Source organism: Citrus sinensis, chromosome 2, assembly GCF_022201045.2.
Source record: "Citrus sinensis cultivar Valencia sweet orange chromosome 2, DVS_A1.0, whole genome shotgun sequence".
Taxonomy (NCBI): domain Eukaryota; kingdom Viridiplantae; phylum Streptophyta; class Magnoliopsida; order Sapindales; family Rutaceae; genus Citrus; species Citrus sinensis.
The window spans coordinates 21528961-21552519 of record NC_068557.1 but is presented as its reverse complement, the minus strand read 5'-3'; the positions used below and the strand labels follow the sequence as shown (position 1 = coordinate 21552519).

General features: G+C 35.5%; 1 protein-coding gene, 1 long non-coding RNA gene and 1 pseudogene across 2 annotated transcripts; all 3 read right to left on the bottom strand.

The window, feature by feature from the left end:
• Positions 1–8106: 8106 nt before the first annotated feature.
• LOC127899687 (uncharacterized) lies at positions 8107–10406 on the bottom strand. Its single transcript, XR_008051614.1, has 3 exons — positions 10206–10406; positions 9376–9434; positions 8107–8677 (listed from the first exon to the last, which is right to left on the bottom strand). It is a non-coding gene; the product is annotated as an uncharacterized LOC127899687 (long non-coding RNA).
• A 2162-nt stretch (positions 10407–12568) lies between these two features.
• On the bottom strand, positions 12569–17884 carry LOC102625029 (subtilisin-like protease SBT5.3; annotated as a pseudogene).
• Positions 17885–21405: 3521 nt separating this feature from the next.
• LOC127900326 (uncharacterized) lies at positions 21406–23019 on the bottom strand. Its single transcript, XM_052434963.1, has 3 exons — positions 22361–23019; positions 22154–22261; positions 21406–22042 (listed from the first exon to the last, which is right to left on the bottom strand). Exons 1-3 carry the CDS (start codon positions 23017–23019, stop codon positions 21406–21408), a joined length of 1404 nt encoding a protein of 467 aa, XP_052290923.1.
• Positions 23020–23559: the final 540 nt, after the last annotated feature.

The following is a 23559-nucleotide window of genomic DNA, read 5'->3' as shown; positions in this document are numbered from 1 at the left end:
TTCTTTTATTTCTTTTATATTCCAAAACAATTATGGTGCTTAAATGTATGGTTATGGTGCTTAATGTCTCTGGCTTTTCCCAGTAAGCAGCAATGCAGAGTTGGTTTTCTTGTAAACTTAAAGCAGAAGCAAATTTAGTTATGGTGCTTACTATTTATAAGCTTAAAATAGAAGCAAATTTTCTTGTAAACCGCCACAAATTGTACATGAAAGAAAGATCTTGGAATGAAATTAATTTTGGAAATTTTGTTCATGACCTATCTATGATAGCATGCACATGTCTGTTCTGTGACCAAATGAAAGTGAAAGCAACACCTTGGCTTCACCTGTTTCGATTTTCTTTTCATGCTCTTCATATGTTTGATTTGAGGCTGACTAACTGTAATTGCAATTAAAATTTGAATTGGGTAATTTCTTTGGCATTATTAACTGTAATTGTTTCCTTTTTTTGGGCAGTTTCTTCCCAACAGACTATTAATCACAAACAATGTCATCCAACACAAGTGAGAATCGAAGCTCATTGCAAATGTGTAATGGATGCGGTGATCAGATGGAGTTGTTAACGTCACGCACAACAAAAAATCTAAATCGTAAATTTTGGATTTGTAGAGGATGTAAGAACTTTTAATGGCCAGAAGATCGTAAACCTAGCGAAGAGAAAATAGACTTGTTAGCGGATGAGGTTAAGAAGTTGGCCTTGGAGATTGAGTGTTTGTCCGTTAAATTTCAATTATTGCATAAAGAACTTGAGCATATGAGAGAACGTGAAGTGCAGAGGTGATTGTTGGACGACGAACTTCAAAAGAGAGAGGCATCATGATATGATTTTATTAAAATACTTATAATTGTTGTATTATGTTTTCTATTCAAGTATTATTTTTAAGTTGTTTCAATTTAAAAACTTGCAGATATATGTAATAGCATTTTCATGTTAAATATAAGTTTTTGAGTTGTTTGACTTAGCTCAGTTAGAAATTTATATGTTGGTTAGCAAGGCTTGGCGGTATTGAAAAGGCTCTAGAGTTGCATGAGTCCAAGAGTGTTATTCGGTTGGAATGGAAGTTACGAAAGGAATTGGAGGAAGTTCTGTCACGTGAAGAATTACTTCGGTATAAAAAATCTCGGAAAGAATGGATTAGTCATGGTGATCGCAATACATCTTTTTTCCATAAAAAAATCATAACCAGAAGGAAAAAGAATTGGATTACTGCTATTAAAAATGACTTAGGTAAGTGGTTATATGACAATAATGATATTAAGGCTCATGCTATTAATTTTTCTCTGCTCTATACACTGCAGAAATAAATAGGTGCCATCCCTATCTTCTCATGGGATGTTTTCCAGCTTTGTATACTTCAATGCTCCACCTTCTACAAGCTCCCATTAAGGATTTAGAAATTAAGCATACTGTCTTCGGGATGAAACCCTTGAAAGCACCTGGAGTGGATAGCCTGCACGCGATCTTTTATCAGTCTCAATGGTCCATTGTTGGTGATTCCTTTTGTAGATTCATCAAGAATATTTTTGCCACCAAGCACATCCCGACAGAGATTAACAGAACCCTGTTAGTGCTTATCCCAAAGAATGACAGCCCGATCAGTTTAAGAATGAATCGACCCATAAGCCTTTGCACGGTTGTTTATAAAACTGTGACCAAAATGGTGGCGAACAAATTGCAGAATATTGTAACACACCTTATTGGCCCTCACCAGACGATTTTTGTACCTGGACGTCACATAATTGAGAAAATTATTGCTGCTCAAGAAGTGATCCACTCAATGAGGAAGAAGACGGGTCGGCGAGGATATATGGCAATTAAAGTGGACCTTGAGAAAGCCTATGACCGACTTAGCTGGAATTTTATCCACAAACTCTGTTGGAGGTGGGGCTCCCTATGGATCTCATTCGACTCATAATGGCTTGCATCACCACTGTGAGTATGAATGTATTGTGGAACGGTGAGGTCACGGATGATTTTGCTCCTACTAGAGGTATAAGGCAGGGTGATCCAATTTCTCCCTAGATTTTTGTATTATGCATTGAAAGGCTTAGTCATGGCATCCGTAAAGCAGTTAATGATGGAGATTGGAAGCCTGTGCAACTATCACGGAATGGCACTCCCCTTACTCACCTCTTTTTCGCGGATGATCTTTTATTATTGGCTAAAGCATCGACTATCCAAGTTAAGGTTCTTAGTTCAGTCCTTGATTCCTTTCGTTATAGCTCTGGTGCCAAGGTGAATGATACAAAGACGCAAGTTTTCTTTTCCAAAAATGTTAGCCATAAAGAAGCAAACAACATTGGTACCTTGGCAAGTACCTAGGCATGCCCCTCCTCCATTCACGCGTCACAAAAAAGACCTATCAAGATATTATTGAGAAGGTGGACAAGAGGCTATCGGGTTGGAATGCGCTTCATCTCTCCCTCGCAGGTAGAGTAACCCTGGCCCATTCTGTGATCCAAGTTGTTCCTATATATGCCATGCAAACTTCAAACTTACCCTCGAGAGTCAAGAATAAAATTGACCAAGCTTGTAAAAGTTTTATCTGGAGTGGTTCTGCTACCCAATGTAAGCTAAGAACATTACCAAAAGGCTCTTCAAATAAGATTTTATTACTTATTTGAAGAGCCACATTAATATTCAAAGCTCCAAAAGACACTCCAATTAAAATTCTTCAAATAAGAATTGATTCGCTCTCTTCAAATTTGGAGAGTTAATTTCTCCCTCTTCAATTTGTATTTTATTACTTTTCATTGAAGAAAGAGAGAGAAGTGCTTTAATTGCTATTGACTTTTCCTTTAAAAAATAATTATTTGATTAAAATAATATTAATTTATTTATATTTGAAGAGTCTTTTGGAGAATATCATATTTTTTTACCCTTCTATTTACCACATAGGTAAGCAAATAGGTATTTAAAGAGTAAAATTTATAAAGACTTTTGAAAATGCTCTAAGTCTTGTCAGTTAGGAGAAGATTTGTCAACCAAAAGCTTGTGGTGGCCTAGGTTTTAAAAATTTAGAAGTGATGAATAAAGCCCTATTAATGAAACTTGCATGGGGGCTGATTTCTTCTCCTGATAGCCTTTGGGCTCAAGTCCTCTACACTAAATATGGAGTGGATGTTTTGAATATTCCTCCGATCTTGCCCACACGGTATGGCTCACATTTGTGGAGGTCGATTGGAAGCATCTGGTGTGACACCTTACGGGGGATCCGTTGGTGTATTGGCAATGGCAGGAAAGTTAAGTTTTAGTGGGATTGTTGGGCTACGAAAAATAAACCTTTGTTGTGCTTTGCTACAGCACCCATTCCAGATGACTTACTATCTAAGTTTGTTTGTGATTTTACGGAGGACAATGGCAACTGGAAGTGGGACACTTTTGGTAACCTTCTTCCTAACCACATTATTCTAAAAATTGCAGCAGTTCAGCCACCGGCAGAGAATAAAGGTGATGATAAAATGTTTTGGGCTGCGTCAAGAAAAAGGTAGTTCTCTGTTAAGTCAGCATATGAAGACCTTTCTGCAAGCCAACATGGTATCGAGGATTCAGCTTGGAAGTTAGTTTGGAAGTGGCACGGCCCTCAAGCTATTCGAACTTTTCTGTGGCTGGTTATGCATGACAGACTCAAAACAAAGTTAGAGATTGCGAGGCGTCGCATTCCAATTGAGTACAATTGTAATAGATGTGGAGCTGACATAGAAACAACTATGCATGTACTGCGTGACTGCTTCATTGCTAAACGACTATGGAATCTATTTATCCCAGTGGCTTATCGTCAACAGTTTTACTTCTTAAGCCTTCGAGAATGGATTGTCCAGCATTTGAAAAGTACTTGGAATTTAGAGAGGGGTCTAGAGTGGCCTTGTGTCTTTGGGGTGGTGATTTGGAGACTGTGGTATTGGCGCAACCAGTTCCAATTTAATCATTTCTCCATTTCTAATGATATCATGTATCAGGATATCTTGATACGAGCTGAAGAGATACAACGAATTAACACTTCAGGAATGTTCGTTAAAGAGCACAAGGTGGAAAAATTAATTGGTTGGCATCCCCCAGTTTGGCCGTGGTGCAAATTGAATACGGATGGTGCTTGTAAATGCAATAGAGATGCCAGTGCTGGTGGGATTATTCGGGACTGCAACGGAAAATGGGTTGGTGGATTCTCAATGAATATTGGCAAATGCTCAGTTACATCAGCGGAACTTTGGGGTTTATATCAAGGTCCGACCATAGCTTGGCAAAGTGGGGTTCGATGGCTACAGGTTGAAGTTGACAGCTTGTGTGTTGTGTTGGGGAAAAATCAGGTTTTTAATTTTTTATAAAACCTTTTGAAGATCGCTCTCATATAATATATAAGAATTCGTATTCTAGAAATCGTACCTTGAAAATCCGATTTGGCTTTTTCCGTTGAAATGATTTAGGCTCCTAGATCACGATCCGCCACCACCACTCCTGTTAGATCACGATCCGTCACCACCACGCTTGCTAGATCACGAACTGTCACCAATGATCTTCCAGGTTATGACTCAGGTTCGATCTGCACTTGACGTGTGGGCGCCTTTATCACTACCAAAGCAACTAGCACGAGAAAATTTTTCTCTCAACAATGGAGAGAAAAATCTTATTCTCTGATCTGTATAAAGTGGCTTCTATGTTTTCTTTAGAGAAAATAAGCCTTATATATCTCCATTTAGTGAAAACCCTAGGCTCCAAATAATGCCCTCAATAAAACTCACGTTGTTTTCTTTTTCAATAGGGGACCCACCTTGTAAAATAACATAAGGCCCCTTACACATAAGCTTATTAAATGGAGCCTCCCACTAAATGATATATTTAGGCTTTTGACCCAAATAGCTAGTTATCTTGCTTATTAGTCCAGTAGTGGTGCAATCAATTAAATGAGCTAACCCGGGGATCATTTGGGAACATACAATAGTGGCTACAATAATTAGGCCTGTAATTAAACTAGCCCAATTATTTAATTCCAAATCTACTCCACTAAAAGATTGGAACTGACTTCCATAATTGTATGCTCGAATAATAATTCGTCCCAAGCCACATTGATTTCTTTACTGCACAATCCTTTGTACCACATCGTTAATTAAATTGATATCTCAACTGTCCAATCAATTTAATAACATCTTATTCCTTGATCCTTACTGGTTTTCTCTAATGATCATTTTCAACATACTAAATATGTTGACACACTCTGGCCAGAGAATTCTATGATCAAGTGCCGAAAACCCATCAAGAGATGTGTTGTACAAATTCTATATTGTTAATCCATAACTCCAATACTCATAATTGCTCCCACCAAGATACCGGGTAATCTTGACCACATGTATGTGTCGTGCCCATTGGTAACTCAAATGGAATAACAATTACAATCATGAAATCATAATTAACTCAAGATTAAGATTACAGTAAAATCAACGCCTATGAGATTTAATAAGTCTGACAGTTATCACAAAGTTAATTAAATCTCATATGTGATCCTGTTCAATGTAGTCGCACTACATCAATAAATTCATACATGATTAAGACAAATCATTCAATGAATTTATTACAGTCTATACCTAAATAAAGTGCCCCACTTTATTTATCAACTGCGAACTAAATTTATTTAATCATAAGATAACTTGTATTTATGTCTTCTGTGAATCCACATGGTGATCACATAAATACATATAATATGATTAAATGGACTTTAATACAAATATTAATGCAATTAAGATATTTGAATAAAATACCTCATTTATTTTATTAATCAGAAAAACTGTTTATTACAATTAAATAAACATATATGCTTTTAAAGAGCATATTTTTCCAACATGTTGTTCAATTGATTTTTAATCAGTTGGTTCAAAATAATGAGCACAAACCGTTGGTTCAATCGATTAAGGAGCTCATGGGAAGGAATTGGCACATTTCGATTAATCACATCTACTGACAGGCAAATTCAATGGCAGATTTCTTAGCCAATTTTGCGATTTCTCTTCCTCTGGGAATGCACTGTTTTAATAATCCTCCTACTGGCTCTGTTCAATTTTTATCTAGGATATGTATGGGGTCGCATTTCCCCGCCTTGTTTTGTTTTAGCTCTTTGTTGTGAAGAGCCCCATTGTACCCAAAAAAAAAAATCATATTTATATTACCTCAATTCATTAGGCAACAATTAATAACAAGTCTTTGCCCTTGCTTTTTCCAATCTACTTTTAATTTGATTGCTTTCAACCAAAATGTTATGATAAGTTTGCTAAAATTCAAGAGTATTGAAAAAGCTTAAAAATTTTATTAACTTCCTTTCTTAAGGAACAAGATCGGGTATTTATACACGAGTAAAGGAATTATATATGGAAGAAACATTTTACAGATATTATGGGATTAATTCTAAACTTAGTCATTGACTAGCCGTTGGCTAAGTTATGAAGAAAATATGGAAATGAATAATAGTTGTCCATATTTCTTTGGTGAGTTTGCATGTCACGGGATTGTGTAAGATGATTGTTGCAAGCCTTTGGCAAGAGCAACACGGATTGCCATATTTGTTTCCAATGTTTTGCTACTTGCCTTGTTAATGTGGGATTGAGTTGGTGTGCTGATTTTTTCCATGTTGGTACGTGACTCATGTGGCTGCATGTGGTTCATGTGTTGTGATTGTTCGAATTCCACATTTGGTGGCCCATGTATCTTAACAGCCCCCCTCAAGATCGGCCGGGTCATAGAGTGAACGCCGAGCTTGTGTCGAAAGAGAAAGAAAAGATCTTTGCCCAATGGTTTGGTAAGGATATCGGCAACTTGCTATAAGGAGGGAACATGCGTGGCTTTAAGAAGTCCTTGAGAGATTTTTCACGAAAAAAATTGATGCCAATTTCTATATGCTTGCTGCGAGCATGAAACATTGGGTTGCGTGTCATATAGATGCCGCTCTTGTTATCACAAAAAAGGTGAGGAAGGTGTGATGGTGAGACCCCAATGTCCTGCAATAAAGAAAGAATCCAAGTTAGCTCAACTGTAGTGGAAGATAAAGCCTGATATTTTGCTTCAGCAATGGAGCGTACAACAGTGCTTTGTTTCTTGCTACACCATGAGATTAAATTTGCCCCAAGGTAAACACAAAAGCCAGTCGTGCTATGTCTTGTTTCAAGGCAACCAGCCCAATCAGAGTCCGAAAAGGCATAAAATTGATTGGAGCTTTGTTCTAGGAATCGAAGTCCAAAGTCGAGGGTGCCTTTGAGATAGCGCAAAATTCTTGTAACAACCTTGAGGTCTTGTTTAGTAGGGCTCTAGAAGTGTTGACAAACGTTATTGACGGCATGAGTGATGTCAGGTCTGGTGAATGTGAGATATTGTAGACTGCCGACAAGGGTACGGTAGTGAGTGGCATGTATGAGTTCTTGATCGTCATCACATGGTTGGGTTTTGACAGCCATTGGCAGTCCGATTAGGGGTGCAATCTAATAAAGCAGCCTTTGTTAATAAGTCACGAGTGTATTTGACACATTTGGAGTAGTGGGAACACTATAAGCATCCTGTACAGAAGAAGAATCTTTTAGATTTTGATAAGGAAAACATAATTCATCAAAGGTTACATGACGAGAAATATAAATTCGATTGTTTTGTGGAAAAAGACAGCAGTATCCCTTGTAAGTGGGGCTGTAACCAACAAAAATACAAGGAAGAGTTTTTTTTGTCAAACTTAGTTTTATTGTAATCCCTCAAAGAGGGAAAACAATGGCAACCAAAAACTTTAATTTCATTGTAACTAGGAGTTTCCTTGAAAAGTAACTCATGAGATGTGTGCATATTAATAATTATTTGTGGCAATTTATTAATGAGATATACAGCCGTTAAAACAGCCTCAACCCAATATTTAATGGTAATGAAGATTCAAATAACATAGTAAGGGCAGACTCCATTATATGTCTATGTTTTCTTTCGGCAACTCCATTTTGTTGAGGAGTATAAGGACATGAAGTTTGTTTGATGATTCCAGACTGTTGAAGATGTTGTTGGAAAATGATAAAGCTAAATTCTCCTCCGCCATCACTTTGAAAATTTTTGATCTTTTGTTCCATTTGATTTTCCACCTGTTTTTGGAATTTAAGAAAACACTCAAAAAAATCAGATTTTGATTTTAAGGGAAATAACCAACAATAACGTATACAATCATCCACAAACAATACATAGTAACGAAAACCTTGATTAAAAGCAATTGAAGTAAGGCCCCATAAGTCACAATGAATTTTATCAAGAGGAAAATCAGAAATTTTATTAGATAAATTGAATGGGAGTTTATAGTTTTTGCCTAATTGGCATGAAACACAAATACTAGTGTTCTTAGTCCAATCAGTTATACTAATAGACCCATCAGCGCACAAGACTTGTAATATTTTAGGACTTGTGTAACAACCCAAAATTACCCATGAAAACACAAAGGTAAAATTGGAATGAAAACCTCACATCTTTTATTCTTATTAATAAATCTCAAGATAGACAATCATTATTCATACTCCAACTGAATCTTTACATAAAACATATGAAATAAGGTCTCCAAAGAAAAGTCTCTAATCCAAAATAGGAAGTCTAGCCAAATTTAATCTTTAAAGCAACTCCAAAGATCTACTAAGGAAAATTCTCCATCTAAGAACCCAAGCCACATTTCTAATCAATCTGCAAAATATTGGAAACGAGGGGTGAGCCGTCAACTCGATAAGCAAATCACAATATTTGAAAACCTGTCATATACCTTTAAACATTTTATAACAACATCTTCATTTAACATAAGGGGTGGATTCATATAAAAACATTAAAACATTCATAAGAACATTAAAACGTAAACATTGATAGCTCATGCCTCGTAGTCATCATCATTCATCATTCATCATTCATCATTTAGGGTGTTATACCCCGCATTGTTCCTCATTCAGGGTACTATACCTCACATTGTTCATAACATCCTTGTGCACAAGATCATCATCATACCAGCAAGCTGGCCATAGCATTACATAACATCATAACATTAGCATCATATACATTACTACGGACGATGAGCCAAAACATTTTTGAATCCACCTTACATCCTTTCATAAATAGTATTTTAAGTCTTCTAAAACATTTAAGAATCTTTCTTTGATCATTTAATTCTTTTCGAAAATTCTTTAAGAAAACATTTAGTTTAAGAAAACTAGTTTCTTAAGAAAAATTCATTTTAAAATACATTTATATAAAATCATTTAAAAAAAGTTTTTACTTTGAAAAACTCATTTAAATATTTTAGAAATCAGTTTTGTAAAAATTTCCATTTAAACATAATTTTTATAATATAAATTGCATTTATTATAAAGCACACCATGCATGAATCTACTTACCTCGATCCGCAGCAATCAACTCAATACCTCAAGAACAAACCAACGAGCTCACCCACATCCTATAATCATCTTAAAAATATCCTTATCAATATAATCTCTAACCTTAAACAAAATCCCAATCATAAACTCTATGTCCTCAAATATCTCATTTCAAACAGCTCCTAAACTCAACCTCAAATGTCCTCATTATTTAGCCCTCAAAACAGAACAGTTCATGTTCTCTGATTTTTAATAAATTATTCCCTAATTGAAAAAAAATAAAATTTTACAGAACATATGCTGACATATTGAAAGTTAATTGATAAAAATTTCATAACTTAATTCATTCAAAAACTATTGAAAGTAATTTACGTTTCAAACATCATCAATATTGTCAAACAGTTTTCTGTTTTGAACATACTTGCTTTAAAAATACAAAATAATTTATTGGTTTATCATAAAATCATGAAAATTTATAGAATCATACTAGACATATATGAAAATCATTGATCGAAATTTCATAATTTTTGAAGAAGTCTAGCTATGGTAAAAATAATTTTGTAATTCACGTTATTCACTGAAATCAGAAATTTCCAATTTTTCAGACTTGAGTTTGAAAAATCGTAATTAATTGAAATCTTATCCGATTAACTTGAAATAAGTTTGAAAACATTATAGACGATGTCTAGTTCAACATATACAAAATTCAGAATCAAAATCAATTTGTACAAATTACTATTATTTTCGTAATAATTCACTGTCAGCATATTTCTATAAATCTTAGGTTTCTACTTCTATTACAATCATACTTCTCCACAAAAAATTGATAAAAATCAATAATTAAGACTTACCTCCAAATCCAAATCTTCTCTCAACAATACCCAATTTAAATTATGCAACTTGATCTCATGTGTTTCTCATGGCAGAACAAAGAAGAAGTCTTTCTTCTTCTCTTTTTCTTTTCTTTTCTCTCTTTTCTCTCCATCTCTCTCTCTCTCTCTCTCTCTCTCTCTTTCCCTTTCTTTCATTTTTTTTAACCGATCTCTCCTTCTTCCTCTCTCATAATGGAAAAGACATCTTGTTCTATTTATACTAGGGTAAAAGGGATTACTAAAAATTAAAAAGACTTAAATACCCTTAGGAGATTTGGGGTATTACAACTTGGATGGCCAAGTCTCTTATGCCACAAGTCTTGGTTTTTTAAGTTTCTTCTTATTGTTTGAAATGCTAAATTTCCTCCTTCATTGAGCACGTACAAGTCCCCACGCCTAGTTCCCTGAGCTAGTACCTGGTTCTCCTTGCTCTTTACAACAAAACCAAGAGAGTTAAATTCCACAGAATAATTTATATCATCCACAAGTTTGCTTACTGATAGGAGGTTCTTTTTAAGTTTGGGAACAACCAAAATATCTTTTAAGTTTAATTTCCCATGTGTGGTATCACCGATATGAGAAATATGTAAGCTTTGGCCATTCCCTACAAAAATCTTATCAGAACCTCCATAGGGTTAAATTTCTTTAACTTACCAGTGCTATTTACCATGTGGGCAGTAGCACCTGAATCAGCATAAAGTTGTGGGTCATTCTCATCTTATAGATTCATGGCCGCGAAGGCTTGCTGGGCTTCCTCTTCAGGGGTAAAGTAGTCATACTTGTGCCTACAAATTGTAGTACCGTGGTTAGTTTTACCACAAATTTGACAGATTATACCTGATTTGGAATTGTGTTTTCACTGATCAATATGATCTGTACTGTAGTGTTTTGGTGCAGGTGGCAGATTTGGGCCATTATTTTTTAACCTTGGTTGCGGCAGAGAGTTGTTAGAGGGTGATTGATTCATATTGAAAGATTGATTCATGTTGTTGTGCCTATTGTTAGAGGGATAATTTCCTCTTCCACGAAGGTTGTTGTTGAAGCCACGTCCTTGTCCTTGTCCTTGAAAACTTTTCCCACATCCACGTTGGCCAAAGAAAGCTTACTGTGGAGCCGCTTCTTTGCCATCATTTTTCTGAGCGATCACAGTCTGCTCATGATTTTGTAAGGCTGACAGGAATAGTTTCAAACTTGGATAAGGTGGCTTGGTTAGCATAGTCGTTTTGAAGTTGGCATACTTGGGTCCTAGTGCCCGTGCCAATTGAAAGACTTTGTCATCGTCAGTCAAGGGCTTTCTAATGGCAGAAAGACTGTCACACAGTCCTCTGAATTTGTTCAAGAAGTCATCAAGCTTCAGGGAGCCTTTCTTTAAAGAGAAGAGATTGTCTTTAAGCCAAGACTCTTGCTCCTTGGTGGCTGGAAGCATGTTTTCCTCAGTGGAGAGCCAAACTTCTTTTACTGTTTGTCCTCCAACTAATAGAGTAAGGACGTCTTCCATCATCATTCCACGTAACCAGGTAAGAAGCAACCCATTATTGTGTGCCCAAACTGCAAAGTCAAGGTTGGTGATAGACTTTCCATTACTGAAAACTGTTTGGGGTGGTGAGTCATCGGGGTGGTGATTGTTGAGTCCTAGATTACTTATCAGGGGAAGGACTTGGGACCTCCATAAGAGATAATTGTTGATGGAGAGTTTGATAGATATTAGATTGGCACATTGGTGGATAGTTTGCAGGGAGAGTTTGGCCTCGGTTTGGAGATTGGATGAAGAAGCCATAAGCTCTGATACCATGCAAAAATTCAAGAGTATTGAAAAAGCTTAAAAGTTTTATTGACTTCCTTTCTTAAGGAACAAGATCGGGTATTTATACACGAGTAAAGGAATTATATATGGAAGAAACATTTTACAGATATTATGGGATTAATTCTAAACTTAGTCGTTGACTAGCCATTGGCTAAGTTATGAAGAAAATATGGACTTGAATAATAGTTGGCCATCTTTCTTTGGTGAGTTTGCATGTCACGGGATTGTGTGAGATGATTGTGTGAGATGATTGTTGCAAGCCTTTGGCAAGAGCAATACGGATTGCCATATTTGTTTCCAATGGTTTGCTACTTGCCTTGTTAATGTGGGATTGAGTTGGTGTGCTAATTTTTTCCATCTTGGTACGTGACTCATGTGGCTGCATGTGGTTCATGTATTGTGACTGTTCGAATTCCACATTGGGCAATGTATCTTAACAAAGTTGGCAATGTTAAATGCTAAAAGTGATTACTGGTAATTGATTAGCATATACAACAGTATCATTGGCCAAATTATGAAAATAAAACATAGTGATATCGGTGATATTATTTATAGGCCATCGTTATCAAAAAGACCATGAAGGCTTATTCAATCAAATATTTAAGTTTAGCTGAAGGGAAATTTTAAGTTTTTCATTACACTGCCTTCACCACTATAGGACTCCTCACTTGGTGTTGTTTCTCATCTCACCATATCAACTCTCCAAATACGTAATCCTTAGTAACACTTGCATTCTTAGCTTTAATGTTGACCTTGAAGCTTTTCTCCTCTCCAACATTTATAAATTTCAAGCTTTTTGGTGCAATAGTCACTGAGACTCCTTGCGGAGTTTTTACGCGAGCTTGGTAAGTTCCCGGAGAGCCAACATTCTTGACTCTTCGCGTCACTGTGATTGAGCAGGAGAGTTTAGGGACTATGATTGAAGGGTAGTTGAAGTTGACCAGAATAATAGCATCCTTGGGGCATGTGTAAGTGCAGTCTGTTGAGAACAATGAAATTACATTTTTGTTGTATCCCAGTGCACAAAGAAAATTCAAGTAATCGTTAACCGTTAAGTAATAACCAATCCAGGATCCATTGCGAGATTTGGTTGCACATGGCCTGCTTCATAACTGAAGGGCGTTGCTTCAGTAAATGAAGCATCCAAAATTTGTTGCTTGTTGTTATCCTATGTTGTTGCTGTGAAATACAAGGACAAAGAAAAGATCAAAACCGAAACACTAAACATTTCAAGGACTCGTTCCGTACACCTGTGGTCATGATGGCTGATTGAACTGCTGCAGGACTCCAATCAGAATGGAGGATCTTGAGCAGGCCAGCAATACCAGAAATATAAGGACCTGACATTGAAGTTCCTGATATAGAGTTGAATGGAATCCGGCGCTTATCGTAATTTAGGTGTGTTGGGCTTCTGCTTCAGTATAGGCAGCTATGATATTCTCTCCTCGTGCAGTGATATCAGCCTGAAAATAAAAGTATAATAGCTAATTATTCAATTCTGATAGCATAAAAGATGAAAGATATCAAATTGAGTTGCCATTTTAAAGTACCTTGAGAATCTCTGGGGTAATGTGGATTCGCCCTTTCGATGATAAAGCAGCCATATATGGAGCTGGCTTTGCTCCAAATTCAGTGGTTGGACGTTTAATGTAACCAACGGGATGCCTGGTAAAAGTGAACAAGTTACAATACTAATTAATTTCCTGGCAGCTGATGAAATGGAAATGTAAGGTATGCTTGTAATCTTATTTGATTGATTTGATATAACTAAGTAAAGAAACACCATCATTGAAGGTGATAACTGAAGCAGGAAGGACATGACGATCAGTCGTATGGTCATTGCCAAATTCCGGTAAATTGACAAGAACAATGTCAGCAGCACCAGCTAAGGCTGCCTGTAGTCCCTCGTCTACACTTCTTACATTAAGGCAAACCAAGATCTTCCCTTTTACCTTCTTAGGATCTAGTGTTCCTTTCTTGCATACCAAGCTTCAATAGGAACAAATTTCACAGTGCATCCAAAGCTTCCAGCACGTGAAATTAGAAATGTAATATGGAAAGAAAAATATTTTAGTCTTATGCATTTTCTATTGATGCATTAGCTTGTTTAGCATCTTTGGCACTGATAAAAGTGAAGAGCTTGTCACTCGGAAGGCCTTTCGCCCTTTCGCTGATAAGCTTTGTCCCTTCATAATTAAATGTATGTTACTGATAAATAAGCGCATATGCTTAAAGGATTTCTAGCAGGAAAAACATTAAAAGCAAGGGAACAAAAATGTTTTGACCTTAAAGCGTTTGTTATTGCCAAGGACAACATAATTAGATAAATCTCTATCCATTGTGCTAGCCCCAACTACGATTTGCCGCGGCGCTGCATTTTGCAGAGTAACGTCCACAAGACCTTCATTACCATCTGAGCAAACAACCACAATGCCATGTTGAACAGCATGAAAAGAGCCAATTGCAACTCCGTCTCCGAAAAATATTGGGCGCTGAACCTAATGAAACGGACAACATATCTACGCCATCATGAATGGCCATATCAAAGGCTGCAATTATATCGCAATCATAACATCCACCCATTCCATCCCAGCACGCTTTGTAACCTGCCACTCTAGCTTTTGGTGATCCTCCTTTTGCTGTCCCTTTGCCAAAGCCAAAAACACTTGCCCCAGCTACAAAATTACCACCAGCTCTCGATAATGTGTGTGATCCATGTCCATTTTTGTCACGCGCAGAATAAAAGGAAGAGTTAAGTGGTCCTTTATGAACTGCATAGTCTTGGTTGAAGTATCTTGGTCCAACTAGCTTCTCCTTCAGTGGAAATACCAACATTGCTTGAGCTTTACAAGAAAATCCGGTGCATCGAAGATGGAGGATTCAATAGAGGTGCAAAAAGTTTTACAAGAAAAGCATAATCAAAAGCTTAGAGATTTGAGGAACCTATTGCAGTGAAAACGAGCATCTTTGTCATTTTGACAAATTCCTTTCCACTTGGATGGAATCGGTCCAAAACCTTCATCACCAAAGCTTTTCGATTCTCGCCAGACACCTGGCATATAAGGAACTATCCCATTGAAATAATGTGATACTTATTATTATGATATTTTCAAAGCAGAGAACAAAAGTTTCAAGTAATTTCCTTGTCATAATACAAGGATGAAGATCTCACCAGTGTCGAGGTTTCCAATTATTATATCTTCACCATATCTTGCCTTTTCCCAGATCGAGTTTGGTGGAATCCTGCCATTCTGCTCGAGTCCAAGAAATTCCCAGGAATGAGTTGTGTGTAGTTTCTTCTCCTTGCTCAGAAAAACTGAAACAACTTTTGGGTGTTCTGCATCATTCAAAGAACCAAGCCCAGTTACTCATAAAGAAAGACTAGAAAAAACGCAAAAACAATATACAGAGGATCCCTATTTCAGTTTCTTACTTGCCATCTCAGCTGCTACAGCATCAGCCAATTTTGCAGCAAAGCCATTGATGTGTCTTGTATATGAATAAAATATAGCATCTTCAGGATTGTCATTATTATTTAACAATTTGAAAAAATGTTATCAGATTGAATACATAAGTAAAGCAAAAATGGGATAAATATTGGCCACATGTTTGTCCAATCAGAGATCTCTGACCATACTAAAGTTAGAGATGAGTTAAAAAATGAAAAAAAATATAGACTCTAATAAAATATATTTTGCCATATTATATATTAAAATTTGTAATTTTATAAATAAATCAAAAATGGTTACAAAGAGAAATTGAAAAGATCTCTTTTGTAAAAAATAAAAAGGAAGGTTGATAGTTGATATTAATTTTTTTATAATTTTTATTATTCTTGAGTTAGGTTAGATTATATGGGTTCGTTAACATGCATCCAACCCAAGCCAATCATTAATCGGGTTAAAAACATTGATCCAATCAACTTTTCTAAATTTAATTGACTTGGGTTCCATAAGGTTGGATCTAGTGGCCGTGGGTTGAATTGAATTTACCCACTCTTATTTAAGAGTTATATACACTAGCCCTAGACTAAGCTAACAATTTTTTTTTCCTTCCAATTATTCTTTTAAAACCTTGATTTGATTTACGTGCCAACGCCATTATTTCAAACAAAATGCGTGCATGTATGCTGCCTTAAGCAAAACTATGTTGAATTGCTGCTTAGCAGATATTTCTTACTAAGGGAAGCAAAACTATATTGAATTGCTACTTAGCAGATATTTCTTACTAAGGGCTATGTACAGGTTTGATTTTGGAAAATGAGGATGTTAGCATAAGAAATTGCCTATATATACATATAAATTAGTACTTTTTATTTATAAAAAAAATCAGGTCTCACTAAATTTCCTGTCAATCCCATGTTTATTGCAAGTTCTAAGGCTTGACCTTCCCAAGAATGATCCAAGAAACTCATAGTGATATTGAGTCACACGATTTACATCAATAGACGATTCTCGTCCATGCGAGTGAGCTCCTGTTGGTGGTATATACTTGTAAGGAATAGCAAATGTAGAGAATTACAGTAATAATGGTGGAATTTATTGGGTAAAGTAATGTGTTTACAACTTTGTATATAGGCATAAAATAATAGTAATAGGTAAACTGAACAAAATAATGTGTACTTCAAGTCACATTACAAATGTTGCTTTCCTTAAGACGTTATTTGCTCCAGGATACAATAAAGCACTTGTTCGTTTGCTTCACTACTAGAAAAATGGCCTTTACTAACTTTAGAATAGTGTCAGGAATTACTTTCACTGACACTTGTTAATTGTGTCAGTAATCTGGCAGTCTTAAAAATAGTGAAACTTGTAAGTGGTGTCAATGATTACTATTGCTATAGTATTACTAGATTTATGGCACTATGGTATTAGTAGTTACTGATAATGATTGCTTGTTAGAAGTTACTTTCACCATAGTATCACAAATATTATGACACTATAGTGATAGTGTTTATTAACAATTATTACACGTCAATAGCTTGTTTTATATTGTGGAGATCGCATGATAGAATGAACAGATACTAATACTTTAATGTCAACAATTTGTAATACTATAGCATCACTAATATTATGACGCTGATACATTTTTTAGCGTCAATGGCTTCAAAGAAAAGATGCTAACATTATTGTTGTCACTCTATTATTTTCATTGTTCTTTTAGTTTTGCCAATCAAATAATGGTATTCAAAGAAAATTTATTCAAATTAAACTAAAGTACGAATTTGAATAATTAAATATAAGTATATAACATTCCTACTAACATTTAAATATGTATCAAATAAAATACTAATACAAATATCTTAAATATTGTTTGAAAACATGTCAAATATTTACATGAACACATAATGACAGTTTGCAGGAAACAATCATCCTCAGTACATCTACTGTTGGACCTTCGCCTTTCCCACCCATAAGTGCAATATATAGAATCAATTAGGTACTATGCTATAAAAATCAATCATTTGACATTTACAAGCAAAAATATAATTTACCTCATTATTGTATGCTACAAGTAACTTTGCAACATACATGGCCCACTGATCGTAAAGTTGCGAAAGAGGAGGCTTTTTCAGTGAACTCAAGTTGTTTGCATTGGGCATAATATATTCATTGGCCAACTTACATCTAAAGCCCCTTAATGCAATTCCCATCCACTTGAACACTTGGGTTTTCACCTTAAGACTCAACTTGAACTTTTCCTGAAAATGAGTCCATAACGTCTCCTTGATGTCTAGTGGCACTTTCCTCCAATTATCATATATAATTGGAACTCTTTCGCGTACAATCACCGCAATGTAGTTCCTCAAATCGTTTCTTCTTTTTCCAACTGGAACTCCATACGAATTGTACATAACCTCAGTCTGGTCACTAGCTTCTCTCTGCAAGTCTTTCTTCTTTGTAAGGTTTCGTCTTGGTCTTCTTTCCAGATCTAGATCATATATTAGCTCCTATTTTTCTGCCATGTCTCTAACAAACCTGCTAATACATAAAAAGTGGATGAGTGCACCAGATACCAATATAATATCTCAAAATAATAGTAAATAATTAGTTGATGACTTACGGGAAGTAGTGGTAATAAGGCATAGTAGTTGGATTATTCATTTTCCACACCAATATTTTACATGAAAAACATCAACAACTAATCTTACACAAACTCCTCATCACCCAAACCTAACTTACATTCTGAAAAATTGTTGGATAATAGTGCATACTCATCGATGCCATCATACAAGGCCTCATTTGAATAATTACATTTTTCACTCACTAACAAACAACTGATTTACTCTTATCTAACTGATCTTTCACATAAAACACTTGCTTTACATGACTAACTAAAATGAAACAGTTATATTTGTAGCCTATCCGATCTAAATTGACCACAGTGAACCCTAACTCATCAGCATTAACCCCTCTATCATCTACCCAATCACACTTGAAAAGTACGTTCTTAACCCCAAGATAATCAAGCTGCCAAATTTCATTAGCAACCTCATAAAAAGGTATATCCCCAGAATAAGGATTTTGTCTTTCGAACTTGAAATCTGTAGAGTGTTAGCAACCACATAAACGCCACTGTTTTGTGTTATGCGGCTGTTGTCCCTATCTCTCGTAGCAAAATTAAAACCATTAATACAATAACCTTCATATGTAACCATTAATACATTTGCCAGCCACCTTACTTTTTTGTCAACCGCTACATTATATACTTTATCAGTTGTTACCTATTATTCAATTAATAAAACCACAATAATTAGTTGAAAGAGAAAAGTTTGTGTGCCTTTACTTGGATACTTTTATTAGACCTAATGAAGTTAATCTAACCTTTAGTTTTAGCCAATCAACAAACGTACGGGAGTGCTCGGTTGGCAACCATAAAGGCTTTTTTAATTGAAGAGGGTGCTTCGATTACAATAAGGCCAAATGCTCCCTAAAATTATACCAATAGAATTAATAAAATTGAAAAAAAAACTTAACGAAAAAAAGGTGCAAATTATTAGTCACATACTCTATGTATGGTTGAATCTCGGGAGTGTTCACCAAAACACATCGGTGCGCTTGCGCCAATGTAGGGGCATCAACCACCTTAATATTTGCACCTCCGAGTGGCCTTTCAATTGTAAAATCAACTAGACAACCAGTAGATAGTCCGATTGATTTACAATTTGAAAGGTATTCAGCACATAATGCAAGTGCTTCCTCAACAATATAGCACTTTGCAATGCAACCTTCAGGACGGTATCAGTTGCATACACAACCCTTTATAGGTTTCATTTATCTCTTAAATGGATACATCCATCGAAGGTAAACCGGGCCACATAATCTAACTTCTTCAACTAGATGGACTATTATCTCGAAGAAGGTAGGTAAAAAAGATTGTTCTAAATTGTATAAGGTGATTGTCCTTTCCTTTTGCAATTGGTCTAGAGAATTGGGCTCTACAACATTAGAACACAAAGAATTAAAGAAGAGGCACAACCTCATTATGACAGATATGACATTTTGAGGTAAACAATTCTGAATTGCTAATGGTAGTAGTTGTTGCATCAAGGTATGACAATCATGAGACTTAAGCCTGTGAAGACGACAATCATCCATTGAAACAATATTTCTAAAATTAGAGAAATAGTCATCAGGAACTTTGACACTTTGCAAGGTTTCACAGAACTTTTTTTTTTCATTTTTACTTAAAGTGTACAGGGCAAAGGGTAGGACTTTGTTTTGTTCATCATGAGCTAATGCTATAAATGCTTTGTTAATTTTTTTCTCTAAGCTCTGGATGTGTAAGATCTTTTCTAACATTAATTTCATCTTTTTTTCTCCGGTTGATGGAGTAATCTGCCATAGATACTCTCTGATAACTCCATAAAATGAGAGTTATTATGGCAATTCTAAACTTAAATTAAGATCACTTAGAGAGTAAATAATGTGTTTTTATTACATTTTCATTACGTTTTGCATAAACATTCATTTTAGTTTAGTCTTAATAAGTTTTGCTTGATTTAAAGTAATTTGTGCTCAAAACATATGCATAATTGTAGGTTATCATAAGCTTATAATTCATGGAAGGGATGCTGATGCAATAGGATGGCAAAATGGAGGAAGAATATGGCCACCAAAGAAGTGAAACAAAATCTGGAGTAGTGCAGTGCTATAGCAGTTGAGGGAGAACCCATTGCTGTAGCAATCCTAAAACAACGACAGAGAAAGCTTAGTGTCGGATATCTGCAGAATAACGATCTGCAGTTTCCTAATTTGACTCATGCACGTCCTATCCTTATTTTTACCCTAGTTTTCAGTTATAAAAAGGGGTGCACATCACATAAAACGGCGACAAGGAATTAACATTGGAGAAATCAAGAAAAGAAGAAAAAAATCAGAATTCAAAGGAACCGATTCTGCATCAGTGAAGAATCCAGCAAAGTTATTTAGATTCAATCTTCATCGTTCTCCATTTGTTCTTTCTTTTACTCTTTGATTGAACCGATGTATTTCATGACCAATATTTTGCTGTTTGTTTTTCTTTTTCAAAGTATGAACTAAACTTGCTTGTAGTTGAGTGACAAATAATCTAAATGGGTTATTGACTGTTCTTATGAGTTGCTATATAATTGTTGTAGCATTTTACTCTAATAAATTTGATTATAACTGTTATTTCAGTTGACCACCCATTTAATAGTTCAAATTAAGATAAAGCAGCAAAATGGCTTGTCTTAGTGGATATTATTAGAGTAATACTTAATCTTAATTTGAGTTTCCTGGATTAAGTTTATCTTGAATCTCATAAGGGCTATACTTGGAGTTAAGATTTGTGAAGAACTAAACATAGGCATTCACCTTGTAGGGTAGAGAGAGAAGATACTTATAATACCATGCCTTAGGTATAATAGCAATTGGTCATTGTTAGGATGCGTAAGGGTATGAAAAGTCCAACACGCGATAGTTAAGGATGCAAAATAATTCTACCCAGTGCTATAGGAATTGTTGTAGCAACTGGTGTTAATTTGATGAAAAGCAGTCAACCCATGAAGAGAGTTTGATCATTCAGCTACCTCATTCTCATTTGATTCTTCTACACAATCTATTTAAGTTATTTCATTACTACATTTATTTGTTTTGTTTCTTTACAATTGTTAAGTTCAGTCGTAATCAACTTTAAATTCAATAAAGTCAGATTGCACTATTGTGATTGATGTAGCATGTCTAGTAACATTAATCCCTGTGAAGACGATCTTGAATGTTCATCACTTTATTACTTATTGTCTACACTTACACATTGGCATCAATAGCAATTGAGTAAAAACCAACCAATACTCTCGCATACATTTTTCTCAATATGCATCACATCTTGTTGATGGCAAACTAACAAATGTTCTCAATATTCTAAATCAAAGAAGATTGCTCTCTTTTTGTACAGCAACTGAGCTACATCCCCATTACCCTTACCCTCACTTTCAACCTCACTATCACCCTTACCCTCACATTTACCCTTACTGTTACCCTCACCATTTCCCTTATTGTGACCCTCAACCTCACCCCGTTTTCGCTTTTTTTGGACATTTTTCCCAAACTTGGTGTCAATGTCAGCTACCAAGTTTAAGATCTTTGTACCAAACAAAGGCCTAGGAGGATTTTCAATAAACAGCCTATGACCCATATATGACATTTTCCGACTATGCGGTAGCCAACATGCACATGTGTTTCTCCCACAAACTGGACAACCATAGTACCCTTTAACAGTACACCCAGACAGGTTTCCATAAGCTAAAAAGTCACTAATCGTCCACATCAACACAGCTTGTAAATTAAAAGTTTGATTCCTATAAGCATCAAACACATCGACGCCTACATCCCATAGGGTTTTCAAGTCTTCAATCAATGGTGCTAGGTATACATCTATGTCATTTCCAGGCTGTTTAGGGCCAGATATCAGTATAGACAACATCATAAACTTCCTCTTCATACACAGCCATGGAGGAAGGTTATATGTTATCAATGTAACACTCCAACAACTATAAGTAGTGCTAAGTGTGCTATGTGGGTTAATCCCATTAGATGATAAAGCGAACCGAAGATTTCTCGGTTCTCAGGCAAAATCAGGCTATTTCTTGTCAATTAACTACCAAGCTAGTGAATCTGCCGGGTGGCGAAGCTTGCCATCTCTAATTCTTTTATTTTCATGCCATGTTAAGTTCTCAGTAGTTTGTGGTGATTGAAATATTCTTTTCAACCTACGAATTATAGGAAAATATCATAATACCTTTTTAGGGACCCCTTTTCTAATTTTTTTTTATCCATCTTTTCTTATTTGCCACCTAGATGCTCCACACCTTGGGCATTCACTAAGATTCTCGAACTCATTCTTATAAAGAATGCAATCATTTCGACATGCATGTATTTTCTCATAATCTAAGCCTAATAGCTTCATTATTTTTTTGGCCTCATACATGGACTTAGGCAAACTATTATCATTTGGCAATATCTCATTCATCACTTCCAATAAAACTGAAAACCCACTATCAGACCAGCCATAAAGTCCTTTTATATTGTACAGTTTCATTAGACTCGATAACTTTGAATGCTTTGAACCCGGATAAAGGGGTTTTTCAGCATCTTCAAGCACATTCTTAAAAGAACTAGGATCTTTATCACAATACTCAAAAGCATCATGAACCATGTCAGCTACATAATTATAATTCAGACATCTAAAACGCTGATTTTGTGGCTGGTCTTGGCATTTTACAGAGGTAGGTTTCCGGTCCACCTCACCGTGCCGATTCCAGACTAAATATTTTTCTAGAAAACCTTTTTTAAATAGATGTAGCCTCACTTGTTGAGGTGTCAAAAACTCCATATTACAACAAGAGGTACAAGGACATCTAATTGACATTTTATTTTCAGAATTAAGAATAGCAAACTCCAAGAAATCATCAACCCCATCACTATACTCATCAGACAATCTATCATAGAATATCCAAGTTTTGTCCATAATATGTATTGTTACTCGTTCATTTGTTAGATGTTGTTAGTTTATTAAGTTTACTTAAATTGCACAAATAACTCCAAAATTTTAGGTTTAAATTAAAAAATACAAATTGCAAAATAAATATAAGTTCTATTTGTTTAGAGTCACTTAAATATATGTACACATTCAGCAACCGAACAGAGCATATATGTAAGCATTCAGTAACCCAATAGAGCATACATGTACACATTCAACAAGCCAACAGAGCATAGATGTACACATTCACTAAGCCAACAAATCTAACTTACATTTACACATTCAGCAAGCCAACAAAACATGCCACATCCACATTTTTCAAAATTTCATTTTCATATTAGAACAAACAAATGTATATATTAGAAAAAAATTAATTCCAGAAGAGTCTATGCAACAAAAATGAAAGTAAGACCATGCATGTCAATATTTAAAACATGTCAGTACAAGTAAAACTTAGAACACAACGATAATAAAAAGTGAAAGAAAGTGAGTGATTTAAAAGAATTACCAAATGAAGATAGTTGTTAC

What these genes read in the sequence shown, in the direction of transcription:
- LOC127900326 (XM_052434963.1), bottom strand. Translation starts at nt 23,019, where the DNA reads ATGGACAAAACTTGGATATTCTATGATAGATTGTCTGATGAGTATAGT. An exon ending in AATCTTAGTGAATGCCCAAG is followed by an intron (nt 22,262 to 22,360) that starts GTGTGGAGCATC and finishes TATAATTCGTAG; the next exon opens with GTTGAAAAGAATATTTCAAT. An exon ending in CCGGCAGATTCACTAGCTTG is followed by an intron (nt 22,043 to 22,153) that starts GTAGTTAATTGA and finishes CACTACTTATAG; the next exon opens with TTGTTGGAGTGTTACATTGA.